This window comes from Zosterops lateralis (genome assembly GCF_965231275.1).
Source record: "Zosterops lateralis genome assembly, chromosome: 23".
Classification (NCBI taxonomy): Eukaryota; Metazoa; Chordata; class Aves; order Passeriformes; family Zosteropidae; genus Zosterops; species Zosterops lateralis.
Genome location: NC_139783.1, coordinates 4,993,357 through 5,013,509, shown reverse-complemented (window position 1 = coordinate 5,013,509; position 20,153 = coordinate 4,993,357). Strand labels below are relative to the sequence as shown.

General features: G+C 50.3%; 1 protein-coding gene across 1 annotated transcript; it reads right to left on the bottom strand.

Moving 5' to 3' along the window:
- Positions 1–1,712: 1,712 nt before the first annotated feature.
- On the bottom strand, positions 1,713–2,645 carry LOC310918348 (olfactory receptor 14J1-like; the record flags this gene model as incomplete). The annotated part of the gene is made up of 1 exon (XM_083877199.1): positions 1,713–2,645. The coding sequence occupies one exon, from the start codon at positions 2,643–2,645 to the stop codon at positions 1,713–1,715; it is 933 nt and encodes a 310-aa protein (XP_083733325.1).
- Between the last annotated feature and the right edge of the window lie 17,508 nt (positions 2,646–20,153).

The window sequence follows — 20,153 nt, the reverse complement described above, 5'->3', positions numbered from 1 at the left end:
TGCCCTTTTCAAGATCCTTCCCTGGAGAATGAGGTCAAATTTCTGTCACAAGATGTGGCACCAACTGCGGCTTCTCTTGGCTTTCCACACCACAAGTGCAGCACAACTCTTGCAGCACAGCAGATCAAATATTTGGAGAACCTTAGAACTTGTCCTTTTTTTTCCTGATGGGCTGAGGAGTTGTGCCATTGGTGAGGTTTTCATTGTTACTGTTCTACCCTAAGAAAACATGACAGGGTATCTGGAGTTGTTAGGGAATGCAGGCCTGGCTGAATGCAGAGAATGAATCTCCAGAGGCTGCAGCCAGGAGTGGAGAGTTGTGTGATAATCATTCCAACATGCCCCCAGAAGATGGATGCCAAGGGAGAAGAAGAAGAACTCAGGGCACCGCCCTAAAATCTCCACCTTGTCCCATTGCATCTACATCCTAAAAACGCTAAACTACAAAATCTTCTACATGGTGATAACTGCACTACTGTCTGTCATACATTTGTGACTTGCAATTCTTCTCTGTGTTTGATGTTTTTCACATAGACCAAAATCAAAGACTGTGTCTTCCTGGGCTCTGTGCCAGGCAAAACCCCCTGCACAGACCCCAGACCCACTTTTTGGCGTCCCAGGCCTCTCCACCGAGGTATGTGACCATCCAGGGTGCCCAGAGGGATGCCCTGGACTCCAACAGCTGACTCCAACAGAGGCCACACCAAAGCTGAGTGGTTTCCCTGCTGTGGCCCAGCCCTTCCTGGCCCCAGGGGCTGATGGCATTTGTGCTCCCTCAGGTTCATCTCCCCACCCCAACAGCATGGGGGTGCTGAGGCCTGCTCTGGGCAGTGCAAACAGGGGCTCCTGAGGCAGTGCTGCCGTGTCTGTGCCTGCAAGGATGCGGCCCCTGCGTGAGCTGGGGGAGAGGCCAGGGCTGCCCAGGGGGGATGTTGTTGGCAGGGGCATGAGGACGCTCTGGGACGCTGCCCTGGGATGTCCAGCGCAGTGGGGATGGATCAGCCCCTGCTCTGCTGCTCCTTCCCGTCTCCCCCAGGGCCCTTGCAGAGCCCCAGCCCTGCTGTTTGCCCCCAGCCTGCCCAGGGCCAGCCTGGGGCTGCTCCCGGGGCTTTTCTGTGCTGAGCAATGGCCTGGGCGTCTTCTGGAGAGAGCCTGGGCAAGGAGCCTGGAGCCCCCAGGCCCTGCCCCGAGGCGTCAGCGCTGCCCCAGCAGTGCCCATGGCCTGTCCCTGCTGCAGCCCCGGCACTGCCACCCCCAGCCCTGTGCCCGGCCCCGAGAGCCCTCAGGCCCTACAGCAACACCAGGGCCAGGAGGGCAGCGGGGCAGGGCCACGGCAGCAGCACTGGCAGCACCAAGGGCTGCTGCTCCTGGGCACAGCTGCTGTGCCAGCCCTGATCTGCCCCCAGCTCTGCACACAGACATTGCTGCTGCAGCTGCAGACAAGGGAACAAAAGGGGCATCTCTGCTGAAAACTTGGCTGGCAGATCCTTGAGTTCCTTTAAAGCCACCAAGAGTACAGCCCCTCGTTGACACAGTCTGTGGCCACAGGGATGGTCGAGAGAAATAAAATGAGAAATGGCACAAACAGTGACATTTCTTTCTGGTTAAGAATTATGAAGTAAAACAAACAAAGAGGAACTCCAAAATGAAATCAACAACAATTATCAAAGAATACTTTTATTACAAATTAATTGCAGAAATAGGCCAGCAGTTTAATGTTTCTGAAACCATCCAGTCATCAGTTTCCACACTGCAGCCTTAAGCTCCTGGTTCCTCAGGCTGTAGATGAGGGGGTTCAGGGCTGGAGACACCACCGAGTACAGAACTGACAGGGCCAGATCCAGGGATGGGAAGGAGTTGGAGGGCAACTTCAGATGAGCAAACAGGGCAGGGCTCACAAACAGGGAGACCACGGCCAGGTGAGGGAGGCAGGTGGAAAAGGCTTTGTGCCGTCCCTGCTCAGAGGGGATCCTCAGCACAGCCCTGAAGATCTGCACATAAGAGAAAACAATGAACACAAAACACCCAAGTGCTAAATAGGCACTAACTGCAATGAACCCAAGTTTCCTGAGGTTGGAGCGTGAACAGGAGAGCTTGAGGATCTGGGGGATTTCACAGAAGAACTGGCCCAGGGTATTGCCATGGCACAGGGGCAGGGAAAATGTATTGACTGTTTGCAAAAGAGCATTGAGAAAGGCACTGGCCCAGGCAGCTGCTGCCATGTGGGCACAAGCTCTGCTGCCCAGGAGGGTCCCGTAGTGCAGGGGTTTGCAGATGGACACGTAGCGGTTGTAGCACATGATGGTCAGGAGATAAAATTCTGCTGTGATAAAGAACAGAAAGAAAAAGAGCTGAGCAGCACATCCTGTGTAGGAGATGTCCCTGGTGTCCCAGAGGGAATTGTGCATGGCTTTGGGGACAGTGGTGCAGATGCAGCCCAGGTCACTGAGGGCCAGGTGGAGCAGGAAGAAGAACATGGGGCTGTGCAGGTGGTGGCCGCAGGCCGCGGCGCTGATGACGAGGCCGTTGGCCAGGAGGGCAGCCAGGGAGATGCCCAGGAAGAGGCAGAAGTGCAGGAGCTGCAGCTGCCTCGTGTCTGCCAATGCCAGCAGGAGGAAGTGGCTGATGGAGCTGCTGTTGGACATTTGTGGTGTCTTGGTATGGGGATCTGTAAAAAGAGTAATCATGGGATAGTTCAGTTTGGAGAGGACTTTGAATATCCCAGCCCAGCTTGGTGGCACTTTCCCCCCACTGCCTGCCCAGGGCTCTGCTGCCTGGAGCTGTCCCTGCCTGCAGCTGCTTCCCTGTGCCCAGGGCTGGGCCCTGCCAGTGCTGCCAGAGCCCAGCCCAGCCCTGGGGGCTCAGCTCTGCCCTGCAGAGCCCTCCCAGCTCAGGCACTGCCCAGGGGCAGCTCTGGCTCTGCAGGCTCTGATGGCAACCTCAGAGCAACCCTGAGGAGGCTGGAAAAGTGATTCTGGTGCTGCCTGCAAGGGGCCCTGTGCTGATGTCTGTCACTGCCTGGTTTAGTAGGATCTGAGAGAAAATACTTTTATTTTTCTAACCCTGAACTGAGTGATGAATATATATGTGCAATTTCCAATCAAGGCTATCCAAAGTAGTAGATTAAAATGCAGGATTTCCCTGTTTTAGCAGCCCCTGCCTTGCTGTGCTCCTTGAATAACGTACTTGGAAATTTTCTGGAGTTATATATAATTCTGAGTACAGTCCTGAACACTGCAGCATCCTCACTACACAAGGAGAACACTTCCAAGCCTTACCAGCTGTCTCCTTCCACCCAGATCTTGTCCCCCAGTGCTGGGAGCAGCTCCCAGGGCTGGCTGAGAGCTGTCCCTGGCAGGCAGCAGAGTCCCTGCCCCAGCACAGCGCCCTGGGCTGCAGGACCCTGCTCTGCAGGACAGCCCTGGGCACCCCTGGCTGCTCTACACAGGAGAGAAGCAGAGAATGTACTCACAGAGTCTGTAGGCATTGGCATGTTCCAGCTTTAGGAGAGGACTGCAGGAGCTGCAGCTGCATTGTCCTGCAGCCAGAGGTTCCTGTGCCAAGGGCTGGGAGTGATTCTCCCCCAGGCACTTCTGAGCCCCTTCCCAGCCCTGAGTGATTGAAGCTCTCTGTGCCTGTGTGCTGTGCCCAGGGTGGCTGCAGGCAGTGCCCCAGCCCTGCTGGGCTGGGAGAAGAGCTGCTCATCAAGAGAAATGTGGTTTTGAAGCTCTTCTTGGTTGCCAGGAGCTGCCTCTGTGCCAGGAGCCCAGCCCAGCTCAACAGCACAGACACAGCACAAGGACTTTAATGACCCTCTCGGGGCTTGTGCTGAGGCCCTGAACATCAGTCCCTGAGAGGGAGATAAAGAAACCACTTAAGAGCTCCAAGTCAGAATCCAGCTCCAAAGTTTTCTGAAGTTTCAATGGGTCCCACTGAGGGACAGGAGAGAGAAAGTGTCCCCAGGCCCCAGGCAGAACAGAGAACTGCAGGCAGTGGTGACAGGTTTTTCAAAAGACTTTGGGTTTTGCTTTTGCCTTGGAATCTCTAAGAGGTTTGTGCTATCCAGTTATCTGCTGTAATTAGTCCCTTGAGAGTCTTTGTCAGTAATGACACTCAGTGGGGCTCGTTAATGCTTCAAGATACTTTAGTTATTTTAAGGTACTTGGAGTTTCCCTTTTAAAACTGACTCTGTGAGAGGTTTGTGCAATCATGGCCCCAATTATCTACTTTAACAAGTCCCTTGGGATTCTGAGTCAGTACAAACACTCAGTGGGGCTCATTAGCACTTCACACTACTCAAAGTTTATTAAGGAACTACTTTTTGACACTGAGTCTGAGTGCTGTGTGTGATAGTTGGCCTCCAATTATCTGCTTTAATGAGTCCCTTGGGAGCTTTGCATTGACACTCAGTGGGGCTCATTAATGCTTTGAGATACTCAAGGTGTTTAAGGTACTTTGGATTTTCCCTCCCACACTGAATCTCTGAGAAGCTTTTGTGCAATCCTGGCCTCCAAGTCTCACCTCCAAGGACTCCATAAGGAGTCTGTGTTGGGGATGGACTTCAAGGGGAACCATTAATGCTTCCAGACACTTTGGGTATTTCTCCTGACTTTGACTCCTGGAAAGGTTTGTGCAATCTCCTCTGAGGCCCTGAGGTTCCAGGGCTCAACTCCAAATGCACCACGGGACTCATTAGGATCAAACAAGTGCTGACAAACCATGGCTGTGCCTTGATTTCCCTCTGTTCTGGTGCAGTTCATTAGGAAGTTTTCCTCCTGCAGTTATGGAGAAAAGTTTCCAAGAGCTTCAAAGAAATACATATTTCTATTTGAAAGGATGTATTTTATTACTGCTCTCTTTAGAGAAGCGGTGACTGACGCATTCAGTGACTGATATTGATCCACAGTCTCTCCCAAGGAGGTCTGCCCTGCTCAGAGAAGCTGTGCCTTGAGCTCTGGCCCAGTGTGGACAACCTTGCTGTACATTTCCAAACCCCATCCTGTCTCTCCTCACTCACCTGGGACCTGCTTTGCTTGAAAAACTGGCGGCACTCAGCCAACATAGGGTTTTTCTTTTTTTATTTTTTTAAGCAATCTAAAACTCCTGAGTAGCCCCAGTGAAAACAGACAATCTCCTCAAGTGTGTGCCAAGGCCAAGGTGTCACCAAGGAGGTTCCCCTTCCCCAAGGCAGAACCATGCAAGGAATGATTTAGACACACAGGAAGTTCTGCAAGAAACACAAATCCAGAGTTGGCTGAAGGCAGAATTAGACCAACTGCTGAAGGCCAGACAAGCTTTGAACTCCTTGCAGCTCCAAGCTGCAGGTGGGTTGTTGGGAGGTGTGTGAGTGAGCCCAGAGTGAGGGCAAGGGCAATGCAGAGAGGCCTGGAAGTGCTTGTGTGCAGACAGGCAGTGGGGAAGGGCAGTGCAAGGCTGGCCTGGGCCAGGAGTGAGGGTGGATCATCATGCCCAGCTGGCCTGGGCCATGGCAAGGGGCTGTGGCCACGGGCACTGCCCTGAGCCCACTGCCTGGGCCCCTTGCTCAGGGCTGGTGTCAGTGCCCAGAGGCAGAGGGGATCCCTTGCTGGGGGCTGTGCCATGGCCACCTGCCCTGTGCCGCGCTGGCTTCTCAGGCGCCGCGGGACCAGCAGCAAACGCCACTGCCAGGGCCAAAGGCAGCTCAGGCAGACAGAAAGGGTCAGGGCTGGCCACTGTTTCCATGGCAGCCCTCCCTGGTGTTATGAATAAAAATGGGCGGAGAAAATATTAATCTCCATAAACGCCTTTATTAATCAGCTCTTATTGATATTTGCCCGAGGGGTTTGGTCGCCGTGGAGGAGGAGGGCTTTATCAGCTCTGCTGCATGCAATTCAACAGAGCTGGAGGACTGGCCCTCGCCTGGGGAGCAACCCCAGAGTCCTGTCAGTTCTTTGTTTTCTCCTGTGGTCTCATCTCCGGTTTGGTCTTTTTAACTTACGGCTAGTAAGCTAAACCGGAGAAATTAGCTTTTCTGATTCTCTAGGGTCCACACGGCTGAGTATTAGTTCTTATCTGTTTTAATTTTACTTGGTTTTTTATTTGATAAGGGTTTTTTTATGTTAGATTTCATCCCGGGACGCTTTCGGAGTTCTTAATTTGCATGCGGGATCACCGGGGCGGGGGCTTGGAGCTCTTTGCGGCCATGGGGTAGTCTTTGCCGCAGAAATGGCGTCTCAATCTCATGCTGCTTCACAGCGGCGGCAGTGTTGTGGGGGGGTGGAACGTGGTGGGTGTGGGGTTCTTCTCTTGAAGTGGGGCAGCGGTCCGGCCGGCTCGGGGAACGCTTTATTTGGCCGAGGCGGCTGACCGCGTGGCGGCTGCGGGCTGGACGGGGCGGCCGGGGCTCTTTTCTCCGCTCCGGCACGGGGCTGACTGCAGTTAGGCTGCTCCTCGGCTGCGGGCGGGGGGGGAGAGGCTTTTCCGCGGCTGGAACTCTTTGTGCTGGGAAGCGGCCGGCTCCTCTTCTCTTTGCTCCGGCGGCGGGTGACTGCGGGCGGCTCCGCGGGCTGGGTTTTCTCCCCCCCCGCCGGCTCCCAGCCGCGGACGGCGCTGGGAAGGGGCTTTCCTGCAGCGAACCGGGGGGGAGACGGGGCGGCATGGGGGGGGAAAGCGGCCGGCTTCTCTCCGCTCCGGCGGCGGCGGCGGCGGGGGTCGGGACTTCCCCGTGCCAGACGGCCGACTGTTTTGCGGCTGGAGCTCCGTTGAGGCAGGCAGCTCCGCTGCGGTTCCTTCGCCCCATCTCTGACCTGGGGTGGGGGCGCGGTGCTTGAGCTTTGATGGGAACGGGTTCTTTGTTTTTGAGGTGGTCTGGGAGGAAAGGTGCCACATGCCACTGAGGTGGCTTTCCACTGTTACATCATAGGACAAACACCCCAAATTTCATTTTTAACAATTCCCTCCTCTTTGCTTTTGATCAGGTTGTTTAAACCTGCATCAACTTATTTATGGTAATGATTTTTGATTATTTTTGGGGTTTAACTTTACTTGTTCAAGTTTGGACTTTGCTCATATCAATCACAGCTTGGTTTTGTTTTGTCATTCTTTGCTTAATTTTTGGGGCTTTTTTTTTTTTTTTTTTGAGGTGCTTTTAGTATTAAAAGGAATCTGAATTTGGGCTATATTTGTGACTACTAGGGACTGTTTGTAGCTTATTTTTTTAATCAAAATAATAACTAAATTTTTATTGAGAGGTTTGCCTAGCTAAAACCATTCTCTTATAGAGCACTCTCCAGTTAAGCTTTGCTCAAAGGTGGCAGTATTTTTTTTATGACCAATTGTTTTTTCTCATCCTGACAGGTTGAGAGTTGCAGATCAGCAAAGCAAGTGTGGTTTGGGTTGATATAAACTCTTATTGAGGACTTTGAGCTCTTTTCATCATTGATGAGGGAATGCCTCTCTGAACCAGCTCCTTTTATGGGTTTATTCATCATTCAGACTATCATGAGTCTTTCCAAGAGTCCAGTGTGAACTAGTTTCATTTTTTTCAGTCTCACCTGGCCTTGCCTCTTGGTTCTAGGAGCTCTCTGGGTTCAGTTTTCAGAGTTTTTCTTGCACTTTCACACTTGGCTGTTAACTTTTAGGTAGCCTTTTTGGGTTGTGCTCTATGAGAGATTTTTAAATTTTTGTAGTAATTTTCCCAATAATTTATACTAATTCAAAAACAACAAACAATCCCACAGCTTTTGTGATTGATATGCGCTTTCAGTTACAACATTACAATAATAACAACAACAAACTTTTAACAACAATATCACAACCACTAATGCAAACAGTAAAAAAAACTTCTTCTATGCAATATGTAGTCTGGGTGTTTTTTTTTTTGAAAGTCATTTTTGAAGAGTTTGAATATGAAACAACAGTCTATGGGGGATGATGTTTTGAAAGGTTTGTGCTGGACAGGATGTTTGGAGGTGGTGTTGCTGGTCCTTTCACTCTGGTCTTTAGCAGCACCTGGAAAGGACTTATATTTTGGGGTTAATGGGGTGATATTTGAATTAAGGGGAGGAGTTTGGGGATTTTGGTTTTCTTTCTTGGTAACCTCCTGGGTTAGAGGGTTAACAAGAATAGAAGTTTAAACATTTCTTTAAGGGGAAGCTCTTATGTTAAATTTGGGCCAGGTTTTAATTTACAGAAGAGCTAGAGGCAAACAAACAGCTGAGCCAATTTAGCTGTGTTTCTTCTATTAATTTGGTTTTTATAATTTTGCAAGTCATACATTTTATGACTTTTTAAGTTTCATCATCTTTTTCATTTAATATACTTTCTAATATATTTTTCTCTCTCTTGATTGCCTCATCAAATGATACTTTTTGGCAATCTTTTCTGAGGTGCCCTATTTCTTCACAATAAAAACACCTCCGATCTTCTCCTTGCTTTTTAGGAGTTACCCAGGGTAGTAAATTTCTTTGCCCTCTGACTGGCTTTCTATCCTCTCGGTGGGGTGAACTCTGGTTAGATACACTTTCTCTAGCCACAGCTACCATGATTTTTCCCTTCGTGATGGTTTTTTCTTCTTCCCTTCTTAAACAGACTTTTAAGGCTTCCCTTAACAAGTCATTTATTCCTCTATCTTGCCAGTCTTCTAACTTTTCTAATTTTCTTCTAATATCTGGCCAGGACTTTGTAACAAACTGTGTTTTAAGTAACACCTGGCCTTCAGGGCTTTCTGGGTCAATATTAGAATATCTTTGGAAATTTTGTTTTATTTTGCTCAGCCAAGTGGTTGGGGTTTCATCCTTTCCTTGCATACTATCAAATGCAAGTTTTGAGTTATTGCTTCTGGGGACTGATTCTTTAATTCCTTTGATTATCAAATTTCGATAATCATCCATATTCCTCCTGTCTTCTTCCCTATTTGGGTTCCACTTTGGATCACTTACTGGCAGTTTATGTTCACCTGGGGGCCCTATTCTATTCTCCCTTTCCCAAATCCTTATCCCTGCTGTTCGAATCATTTTTATCTCTTCGGGGCTAAATAAAATTCTGAATATAGAATTCATTTCCCCCCATGTGAAGGTATTGGGACCTAGGAACTGATCTACCTGTTCAGCCACCTCCACTGGATCTTCTACTAAGTTTCTTAGCTCCTTTTTGAAGTTCCTGACCTCTGAGGCTGTCAGAGGGGCATTTACAAATCCCACCCCTCCAGCAACTCCGCCCATTGGAACCTCTCTCAAGGGAAAAAGCTTAGCTTTAGATCTGGTGTTATAAGAATGTCCCTCTGGATTATTTTCAGGGGGACGCTCTATGCTTGGGGTGGGCAAATTTGGTTCCCAGTTTGCAGGTGGGGCTGGAACCATGGATGGTAAGGGAGAAAAGACATAGCTACTGTTGGGGGAAACTGGGGGTACTTCTGTTGTATAGAAGGGGTTAGTACTGGATGGGGGAAGACTCACCGGAGGGCTGGTTAGGGAGGGGGCAAAGGTATTGGTAGAGGGAGGAATAGGGGAATTAGTTTGAGGGATTTGAGGGTGGCTTGGGGCTGAAGGTAGGGGGGAAACAGGGGTTACAGTTTGGGGAAGTTGGAAGGGGTTTCCAGGGGGAACCTGGGGCATATCTGGATATGCGGGAGGGGGAGGTAAGTAATTAAGTGGATCCCAGATGGGGCCATTCTCTTCATTATCACTTCTTTCTTTTTTCCCCTGTAACTTACAGATCTTTATGTTGTCTCTATTTCTGTTTTGTTTTTCCCAACAAGCAGCATACTGCATTTGTTCTGCTTCTTTATCACCTTGGGCTCTCAGATGTTGATTTAACTGAGCACACATCCAAGGGTCTGTTGTTTCGTGCCATGGCCATTCTCCAGGTAAACCCAAAGTAGGCCATACTTCTATACAATAATGGATCATTTTGATCCTATCTAAATATTTAGTACTTTCCTCCCTGTCCCACTGTTCTAACATCTTTCCTAGTGGGCTCTCTGGAGGGATATGTGGTATTTTTTCTTTTTGTACTTCAGCCTCTCTAGGCCTACTTATCCAAGTACCCATTTTTACTTGGTAAAATTTATTCAAAAATTTTTTTGAAAGCTCTTTCACTCACACGCACTCACTCACACTCACTCGTGAGCTCTGGAAGCAGTTCGTATGACCCGCCCTTAGGGCCCCGACCACTGCCACAGCCAGCCCCCGGTACCCGTCAATGGCCTCAGCACCCCTGGTGCTTCCGTCACCACCCCAGCCGGTACCCTCTTTCACTCCTGCGCGTCCGGCGTATCCCCGTAAGCAGCCGGTCAACCTGGGCCCAGAGTTCCAGTCACTACTTCTGCCAGGACACACACACACAGTATGCGACTCACTCACTCACCCTATCGTTAAGTTCCTCGCACGTTGGAACTCCCCTAACTTTCACTCACTGCACCCGGTAGCACCGGCCTTAGATACTCCCGACCAGCTTTACCTCTCCGTGTCCGGTAGCATAGAACTCCTGCCTACCCCCGCCCAACACGACACACTCAAGCCCGGTAGCGTATCTAATCCGACCCCCGCCCAGTGCACTCTTCACACCCGGTAGCGTGCTCCCCTTTGAGCACCCCCGCCCAGTGTGACCGTCCTGTACCCCGTCAGTTACCTCGGCCTGGCCACCCCTCCCTTGGGAGCAGCCCCTGGTAACCTCGGCCAGTACCTCTTTCTCTCCCCACACCCCTGCAGGTCCCTGGGAGCAGCCCCTAGCCACCCTTTCTCCTGCGTCGGTGTGGTGCGTGCCTCACACACTTGTCCCTGGCCTCCCCGCACACTTGAGGTGACCTGGGTGGTTTGCCCCTACAGGTTTAGGGGAAACCCACAGTACCACTCACTCTATGACGTGCCACTCACACTCTATTCAGCCTCCGCACGTCCGGAGGGGGGTCCCCTACACCCCTGGAGACGCCTCGCTCACTCTGTTTCCTCTCGCTTCCTCCTGTTCCTGACCACTCCTCTCGCGAAGATGTGGAAATGCAGTACTGAGGAGTCCTCACTCGCGGCGGGGGTCCGTGCTAACGGCCCCCGTCTCACTCACACACACACTCGCACGTCTCCTGCTCCCGCCACCGAGTTTTATACTTACCCGGTGCTCCTCAACGGCGCCCCCTTGTGGCTGCTGTGCGTCCCTCGAGGCTGGCGTGCGTTGTTCTCTTTGGTCCAGGAGGCCAGCTGTCCAGGAGGTCCAAGGTGGGCGGCGCCTTCCCGTCTCGGTCCTCTTCTGGGCGTGGCCAATCCCGGACGAGCCCCCAGTTGTTATGAATAAAAATGGGCGGAGAAAATATTAATCTCCATAAACGCCTTTATTAATCAGCTCTTATTGATATTTGCCCGAGGGGTTTGGTCGCCGTGGAGGAGGAGGGCTTTATCAGCTCTGCTGCATGCAATTCAACAGAGCTGGAGGACTGGCCCTCGCCTGGGGAGCAACCCCAGAGTCCTGTCAGTTCTTTGTTTTCTCCTGTGGTCTCATCTCCGGTTTGGTCTTTTTAACTTACGGCTAGTAAGCTAAACCGGAGAAATTAGCTTTTCTGATTCTCTAGGGTCCACACGGCTGAGTATTAGTTCTTATCTGTTTTAATTTTACTTGGTTTTTTATTTGATAAGGGTTTTTTTATGTTAGATTTCATCCCGGGACGCTTTCGGAGTTCTTAATTTGCATGCGGGATCACCGGGGCGGGGGCTTGGAGCTCTTTGCGGCCATGGGGTAGTCTTTGCCGCAGAAATGGCGTCTCAATCTCATGCTGCTTCACAGTGGCGGCAGTGTTGTGGGGGGGTGGAACGTGGTGGGTGTGGGGTTCTTCTCTTGAAGTGGGGCAGCGGTCCGGCCGGCTCGGGGAACGCTTTATTTGGCCGAGGCGGCTGACCGCGTGGCGGCTGCGGGCTGGACGGGGCGGCCGGGGCTCTTTTCTCCGCTCCGGCACGGGGCTGACTGCAGTTAGGCTGCTCCTCGGCTGCGGGCGGGGGGGGAGAGGCTTTTCCGCGGCTGGAACTCTTTGTGCTGGGAAGCGGCCGGCTCCTCTTCTCTTTGCTCCGGCGGCGGGTGACTGCGGGCGGCTCCGCGGGCTGGGTTTTCTCCCCCCCCGCCGGCTCCCAGCCGCGGACGGCGCTGGGAAGGGGCTTTCCTGCAGCGAACCGGGGGGGAGACGGGGCGGCATGGGGGGGGAAAGCGGCCGGCTTCTCTCCGCTCCGGCGGCGGCGGCGGCGGGGGTCGGGACTTCCCCGTGCCAGACGGCCGACTGTTTTGCGGCTGGAGCTCCGTTGAGGCAGGCAGCTCCGCTGCGGTTCCTTCGCCCCATCTCTGACCTGGGGTGGGGGCGCGGTGCTTGAGCTTTGATGGGAACGGGTTCTTTGTTTTTGAGGTGGTCTGGGAGGAAAGGTGCCACATGCCACTGAGGTGGCTTTCCACTGTTACATCATAGGACAAACACCCCAAATTTCATTTTTAACACTGGGACACCACACCTGGGTCACCTGGCCTGGCCATTGCCATGGAAACTCAGCTCATTTGGAATGCAATAGGGGATAAAGGTTTTAGTAGGGCCTGTCCCAAAAGGACAAAGTGTGGTGTTTTTAAACTAAAGGAAGGGAAGTTCAGATAAGGAGAGATAAGGAGGAATTTTTTGATGGTGAGGTTGGTGATCCACCAGGACAGGTTCCCAGGGAGGTGGACAATGTCCCATCCCTGGAAACATTCCAGTCCAGCTGGGACAGGGCTCTAAACAACCTGATCTGCTGAAAGATGTCCCTGCTCATGGCAGGGGTTTGGATGAGATGAGCACTGCAGAGCTCTTCCCATCCAAACCATTCCAGGACTGCACGGGGACAAGGGGCTGCTCACTGCCCTCCATCCACTCCCCTGACTCCTCCTTGTCTCTGCTGGAGCCCACATCCAGCAGCCAAAGGCAGCCCCTGCTCTGGCCTTTCCTCCCTGCCCCAGGGGCTGCCAGAGCCAGGGGGGCACAGGTGACCTTTAGGCTCTGCAGGGCTCAGGCCCAGCGGCTGTGCCAGAGTCAGGGCTGAGGTGACACTCTGTGGGCTGGGGCAGAGGCCAGGCAGAAATGAGCCCTGAAGCAGCAGCTCTGCAGTGGTGGCCACCAGGCCGGGTTGCCAAGGGAGGCTTCTGGCCATGGCCTGGAAGCAGCTGCTGCGGCCAAGGTGCCTTTGGTGCCTCAGGCTCTCCCTGGCACAGCTCCCAGCACGGCACTCTGCACTTGTGCCCGAGCCCTTCCCTGTCTTGGGGCTGGCCTGGGGCTTTTCCTGCAGCGGGATCTGCCCTGGGCCTGGCACAGGAAAGGCAGTTCCTGCTGGAGCAGGAGGCTCTGCCTGCAATGGCCTCAAAAAGCCCCAACAGGGTCCTGTTTTCTTAAAAATTGCTTCCTAGGTCTGTATGTTCTAATAATTGTTATAGCTCCTATATGTGGAGTAAATTACGCTCTTTTTTTATTGACTCTGTGGTGTAAATGAATCTTTCTGTCAAATCCAGATCTGAATCAGTCATAGCTATATTTATAAAATGTATCTAGTATTCCATTGTTTCTCCCGTAGGACAAAATTCATTTTGGTTGAATTCCACCTGCCCTATCTTTAACACATAAACTTTTGACAAAGTCTGGGGCTAGGATTGGATCCAGCCACTTTAAGTTTTTTTTCTTAGGTGGAATTTTAAAAGTCTAGGAATCTTGGAGGGGTTTGAGGATCCATAGTGGGTCATTTCTCCACCTCAGGATGCAGCAGGAGATTCTCCAATGAAGAAATGAAGCTTTTGCCTGAAGCTCCCACTGTGCCCAGGACAGGAAGCCCTGGGAGTGTCTGGGACATCGCGGCTCTTTGGCAGCCTGGGCACTCCTGGGGTGTCACCGTGGAGCCCCCGTGAGTGCCTGTGACAGATGGGTGCCTTTGCAGCCCAAGGTGCCCTGGGATGTGCCCATGGCATGGCTGGGACTGCCTCTGCCCACAGGGCTCTTGAGCATCCCAGCTCAGGCCTGGGGCCAGACTCCCTTGCCATGGCAACCATTTGCAGTCCCATGGCCAGGGCCAGGGGATGCCAGAAGGGATCCCAGAATGGGCTGAGTTGGGAGGGAGCCATCAGGATCCTGGAGTGCAACTGCTGGCCCTGCACAGGACAGCCCAACAATCCCAGCCTGGGCCTGGCAGCGCTGTCCAAAGACTGCTGGAGCTCAGAGAGCCCTGGAGCTGTGAGCCTTCCCTGGGAGCCTGTTCAGTGGCCCAGCAGCCTCTGGGGGAAAAACCTTTTCCTGAGATCCAAGCCAAAGCTGCCCCGAGTCAGCTCCAGCCGTTCCCTGCAGTCCTGTCCCTGGGCCCCAGAGGGAAGAGGTTCCCACAGCCCCAGCCAGGGACCCGCTCCCAAGGCTGTTGCCAGGGCAGCCAGGGCTGGCACCAGCTGTGATGCTCAGTTTCCCCGGGCCGGGCTTTAGGAATGGGATTCCCCAATTTCCTGCTCCTGCTAAAACCGTGCCGCCCCTGGCTGCCCTCCAGCCTCCCACTGAAAGTAGAAAAGGCAAAGACCTCAGGCTGGGAGAAGAGGAATTTACTGGCAACAACAACAAGATAAGGAACAAACAGGAATAGAAACAATAGTGATAACAGAAGGGATAAGACAAACTATACACAGGGAAAACTACAAAAACACCTATTGGCTCTTCCCAGCTACGTGTTTTCTCCTGCCTTGAAAGGACACCCTTCTCCTTGGGGGAGAGAGAGGGAGTCCCTTTCCTGGCTGTGGCAATGACCTCATATGGGATCAAATAGAGTGAAGGGGCCATGGCCAGTCCCTGACATTCTTCAGTCTCACCTCTCAACATTGCCAGGGGCAGGGAAAGGGACAGGTGTCTTCCCAATGTGGCTCACAGTGAATGTGGGTCTCCAGGGTTCTGCCCAATGTGGGTCAATTATTGGAGGATGAGGTTGGAGACTCACTCCTCCTCTTCCCACAGTCGGGACACTCTCAGGGCTTCCCTTACCGGTGCTTCCGTAGGTGTCTTGTCAAGTTACAGCACTGGGTGAAGCTCTTCCCACACTGGGGACACTCGTAGGGCCTCTCCCCAGTGTGGATTCGCCGGTGGTTGACGAGGGTGGAGTTGTGCTTGAAGCCCTTCCTGCAGTCGGGGCAGTGGAAGGGCCTCTCATCAGTGTGAATGCGCTGGTGTGAGAGGAGATTGGAGCTCCTCTGAAACCTCTTCCCACACTGGGGACACTCGTAGGGCCTCTCCCCAGTGTGGATCCGCTGGTGTCTGATCAGGTGGGTCCTCCAGTTGAAGCTCTTCCCACACTCCAAGCACTTGTGGGGCTTCTCCCCATCATGAAGCTGCTCATGGACCAGCTCAGAGCCCCAGCTGAAGCTCTGTCCACCTTCTTGGAATTGGGTGGGTCTTTCCTCCTCAGAGCCCCCTGTGATGGGTTTGGAGCCCCTCCTCCTGCAGGATCTCTGGGGCTTTTCCTCCCCATTAGATTCCTGTGCTGTGGAGACACTCAAAACAGCCTCTTCCACAAGGTTTGGCTGTGGGGGTTTGTCCTTCCTGGTCTCCATCCTCAGCTTCTTGTCTGCGGGAGGAAGGACAAGTAAAAAATGGCATTTGCCTCCGTGCCACAGGGAAGGGGAAGGAAATCCCCTCAGTCCATCCCCAGCAGGACAGTGTTGGCAGTGGGGTTGTCCTGCAGCCGGGGGCCATGCTGGGCTGGGAGATGGAGCAGGAGAGAGGGGGAAAGGGGCACTGACTTCCTCCTCACCTGCCTGGCTGTCCCGGGGCATCTTCCTCTTCATTGCAGCCTAAACTAAAAAACTAAAAATTAAACTAAAAATGCAGTAGTAAAAAAACCCAAAACAACAGACAGAGTCAGAATACAACCTGACACCCAGTTAGTCAGGGTGTTCGTGGCTGCAGTCCTCCTGGAATGACAGATGTGGTTGTCTTGAAGCAATGATCCTTCGCAAGGGTGTAGTTTTCCTCTGAAGGTCCAGTGGTGGTGTAGATGGGTCTGGTCCTTCTCTGGGAATCCAGTGGAAACAGGCTGTTTCTGATGGGGGGGAATGTCTATTTATATCCAGGTAGGAATGCTTGGCTCCTCCCTGTGGGAGGAGCATCTCCCAATGGGATGATTTACTTTTATCAGTCATGCAGTGAACATCAATGGCCCATTAGCAGAAGATAAGGCCCTGGAGGGAGGATGGGTTGTGGAAGAGATAAAGAACACTGCCCCACCTGGTTTTAACAGCTGGGCCATTAACAGAAGATAATCCCTGGAGTTATGAGGGATGGGCCATGGAAGAGATAAAGAACACTGCCCCACCTGGTTTGAACAGATGGGAATGGAATACAAACTTTTGGTTCCATCTTGCATTGTAACCCAAGACTATTGGTCAAATGCATATTCATGAAGACTATACACATTTAAACATTCCTTTGTGTGCACATTTTCTGGCAATTCTCTAGCTTAGTTCGACCCCTGACCTCATCTTCCTAAATTATGTGCCATAATGCAGATGTGATTTTGAGACTTTTGTGTTTTATTTCCTCTCGAGGTCACCTGGTCTGTGGTTTGGCAGTTATTGATGGCCAAAGGGTCGGTGGTGGATTCCTCCTGGCTCTTTCTGTGTTACTTGCCTGGGTTTTTTTTTTCAATGTTATCTTATCATCCAGACATTTTAGCCAATGTTTTTCTTTCAATCAGCATTCGCCATTTCACTATTGTCAGTCAGTTACAGAAATACAGGCATCAGTCATTATTTCCCAACCATAGTCACTTCTGCAAAGATAGTTAGCAGATTTTAATTTTTTAATATTTAAATAATCTATTAAATTGTATATTTCTATTGTTGTTTATATTTGTATTTATGTTTGTTTATGAATATTGTCTTTATACTATATATTTATAGTTTTATAATATACTCTATTTCAATATTTTGCAATACCATAAACTATAATACATTTATCACACTGGAATATGCAATCTCCACAGGGATTAGGGTATTAACTGCTAAAGGGTGACAAATTAGACTATATCAAAAGCTGTTTAAAAGAGATTACAAACTGCAGTCTGTCAAAATAATTTGCAAAAGCCAGGGTATAAGTGTGAAAGCCAAGAACTACACAGTTGTTTCTAACAGGTCTCCTGGCCTAACAGAACACCAGGACTGTGCTAAATGAGCAGATTGAAGGAATTACAAGGATGCATGCTAGGAGTACTGAGGACACATGAAAGGCTGTCTTCGTTTGAAAGACAGGGATCTGCTGGGGAGGGGCAGGGCCTCCCTAGAAATGGAGAATTCAAACCCCCTCCCTCCAAATTATTATAATTTAGAAGAGGAAAGGGGCTTTCAGGCAGAGGGATGAGGTTAGGAAGAACAGTTCTTTACTAGTATATATAACAAGGCAAACAAACAACAACAAGTGCAGCATTAATAGCAAACACAACCAGGAACCTTGGGAGGCATTGTTTCACAAAGCCCGGGGCAGTCCAATCTCTTGGGACCCTGAGAGCACCAAGCTGGAACAGTGGAAAAAATCCCAGGCTGGTGGATGGGATCAGAAGCTGTGCAGTGGCAGCTGGAATGGCAGGGATGTCCCAGCAGGGCAGGGCAGTGTGGGGTCACAGAGCAGCAAAAAGCCTCAAGGCAGCGCCGAAGAAACGGCGGCAGCGGGATGGGGCTGGGCCAGCAGGGCAGGGGGAGACGAGCTCAGAATTCCTGGGCACATGAGCAGGGGTTGGCAGATTTCACAGGACTGCACTTTGGTGGTGGCAGCAAACTCCTCCCACAGCAAGCAGCAGCCTGGCTGTCCTCTCCCCGACACCGAGAGCAAGAGAGAGAAGCTGCCCCCAGCCCTGTCCTTTTTCCTGCCCCAAAACTCACGTTATCTCCCCCTCCTGACTTTTGGCCACCTCTGTATTTTGGTCAAGCATCCATAATCACTCAGTGCTTAGTCTCCCACCAACTTACGGAGAAAAAATCAGTAAAAAAAAAGGATCAAACGGAACCTCCAATACTCTCCTTCTCCAACTCCTACTTCAGGGAACTTGGGCTCTGTTTTGGTTTGAATAGACAGGGATCTGCCAAGGAAGACCGGAGTCTCCCTTGGAATGTAACCCCCTCTCCCCTTTTACAAATTATTGTAAATTTGCAATTAAAGGGCTTTTAGGCAAAGATTTTGGGGATAGGTATAGCAGTTCTTTACTAGGGATATTAAAAATACAAATGTTGTAGTGTTGGAATTTTGTAGTGGTTTTTACTTGTCTGACGGTCCTTGGGAGATATTCTTCTCTTTTATGCTTCATTGCCATGGCTATCTGTGCATGCACTGAAGAGAAATGAACTCACTTTCTGGGGAAATGAGCAGCTGCAAGTTGAGGGTGTGAAGTTTAGATGGTTGATAACTGGGTCTTGCAGGGCCTTGGGGCTGGCCATGGATTTCCCAGCAAAGGCTGCAAAGACCCTGGAACAGACTTGTCTCTGGATTTCTCAGTCCCTGTGGATTGGTTTTCAAAACCTGTGGATGGATTGCTGAAAGTCTCTAGGTGCTTGTTGAACTCCAGGAATTTTACCAGAGCAGACTTTCTTGGTGGATTTTCCAACCTATACTCTGAATTTTGAATTTGAACCATTCAAGAGTGTAAAATTGAATTAGGTTGGTTTTTTTTCTTCCCATGTCAGTAAAGTTTTTCACCTTTGAGAACTTTGCCAGTCTTCTGCAGGGGCATATGCTTGTCTCTGATGATTTTGCAGTTTTCTTCTTCGATACTGTTTACATTACATGACTTTTATCAGTATTTTATAAATGCTTAATGTCTGAAAAGTGTAATTCAAATAAATTTATCACAGCCCATAATCAGCCTCAAAGATTTTCCAGATTATCTGAAAGGGGGTATAGGTAATTTAAAGGTGTCAAATACCACAGTCACTTAGCACTTGATCTCTCAAAGTACTCATCAGCATTTTTTAAACAGTATCCTCTTTTCCATCTCCTTTCATGTAAGAAAAGTCTTATTCCTGCCGTCAAGGTGTCCCACAATTAAAACCCCACAGCTCTGTTTAGTGCCTGTAGGTAGTTGAATTGCACTGTTTCCTTTGAAACCAGGGACGTGCTTGGGCTGCAGCCCTTGAAAGAATTCCTGATTGCAACATAATTTTGTGTGTCACAGGAGGTTACTGCTGCTGGCAGGCTCTGTGCTGATCCTTTGGGAAAATAACTTAAAGGATAGATCAAATGGAGAGCTCAGTCAGCAGAGTCATTGATAGTTTTGCAGGTCTTAATTTTGTCAATTTTCCCTTCCTTTAGTTTTGTTGTTGTTGTTGTTGTTGTTGTTGTTTTGGGTTTGTTTTTTTTAAATAATTGTATTTTAAGGTGAAAGTCTGTTTTTCAGCAAAAATTTATTTGGAAGTTTAATGCCCCATTCGTTCACCCCAAATCTGGTTCCAGTTCTTTTGACTCCATGATGACTCAGCAAATTTACAGTCATTCCTTTTGAACTTTTTCTTATCTCTTATCTTATCTTTTTCTTATCAGTGGTAGTGCTGATAAAATTTAAAGGGCAATACTTTGGACAAAAAACTGCTTTTTATAGATCATCAGATTATTTTCATTGTGGGAAAGAGGTATTAGTTGGAAATAGATTCTCTTAGGGAAAGTAAGGCTTTCTATTTTGAGGTGCTGTGTTCAAAGAGATTCTTGGAAAGATTTGACCCATTTATCTCCATCTGATTTTAGGGGGAAGATGTGCAGGCTCTGAAGAGCAGCATTTGATGGCCTCAAGTTGGGCAACTCCAAACCCAAGGTGTCTGTTTGGGAAACGTTGATTTCTGTAGAGCAGGTACTAAAGTTGGGGCCAGAGCTGGGAAGTGTGGCTCCCAGCCCAGAGCCATCATCTCCATAAAACCACTCCTCCAAAGTCCTGGCGTATTTTGGGATAGCCTGCAGCTCAACAGTGAAAACCAAACTCTTGTATAAACAACAAAGAGGGAAAAGGGTAAAAAAATGTCAAAAGAAAGTAATTTGCATGTCTTGGGAGCAGAGAAATCATTTCAGTGAGCCCTCTCTGACAGAGAGTTTTGGAAAACGAACCCAGAATATTAAATTCACTGCAGGGAAAAGGCCAACTCCATGCTCAGGCCATGATATTTATCAAAAGCAAGTCTGTGAC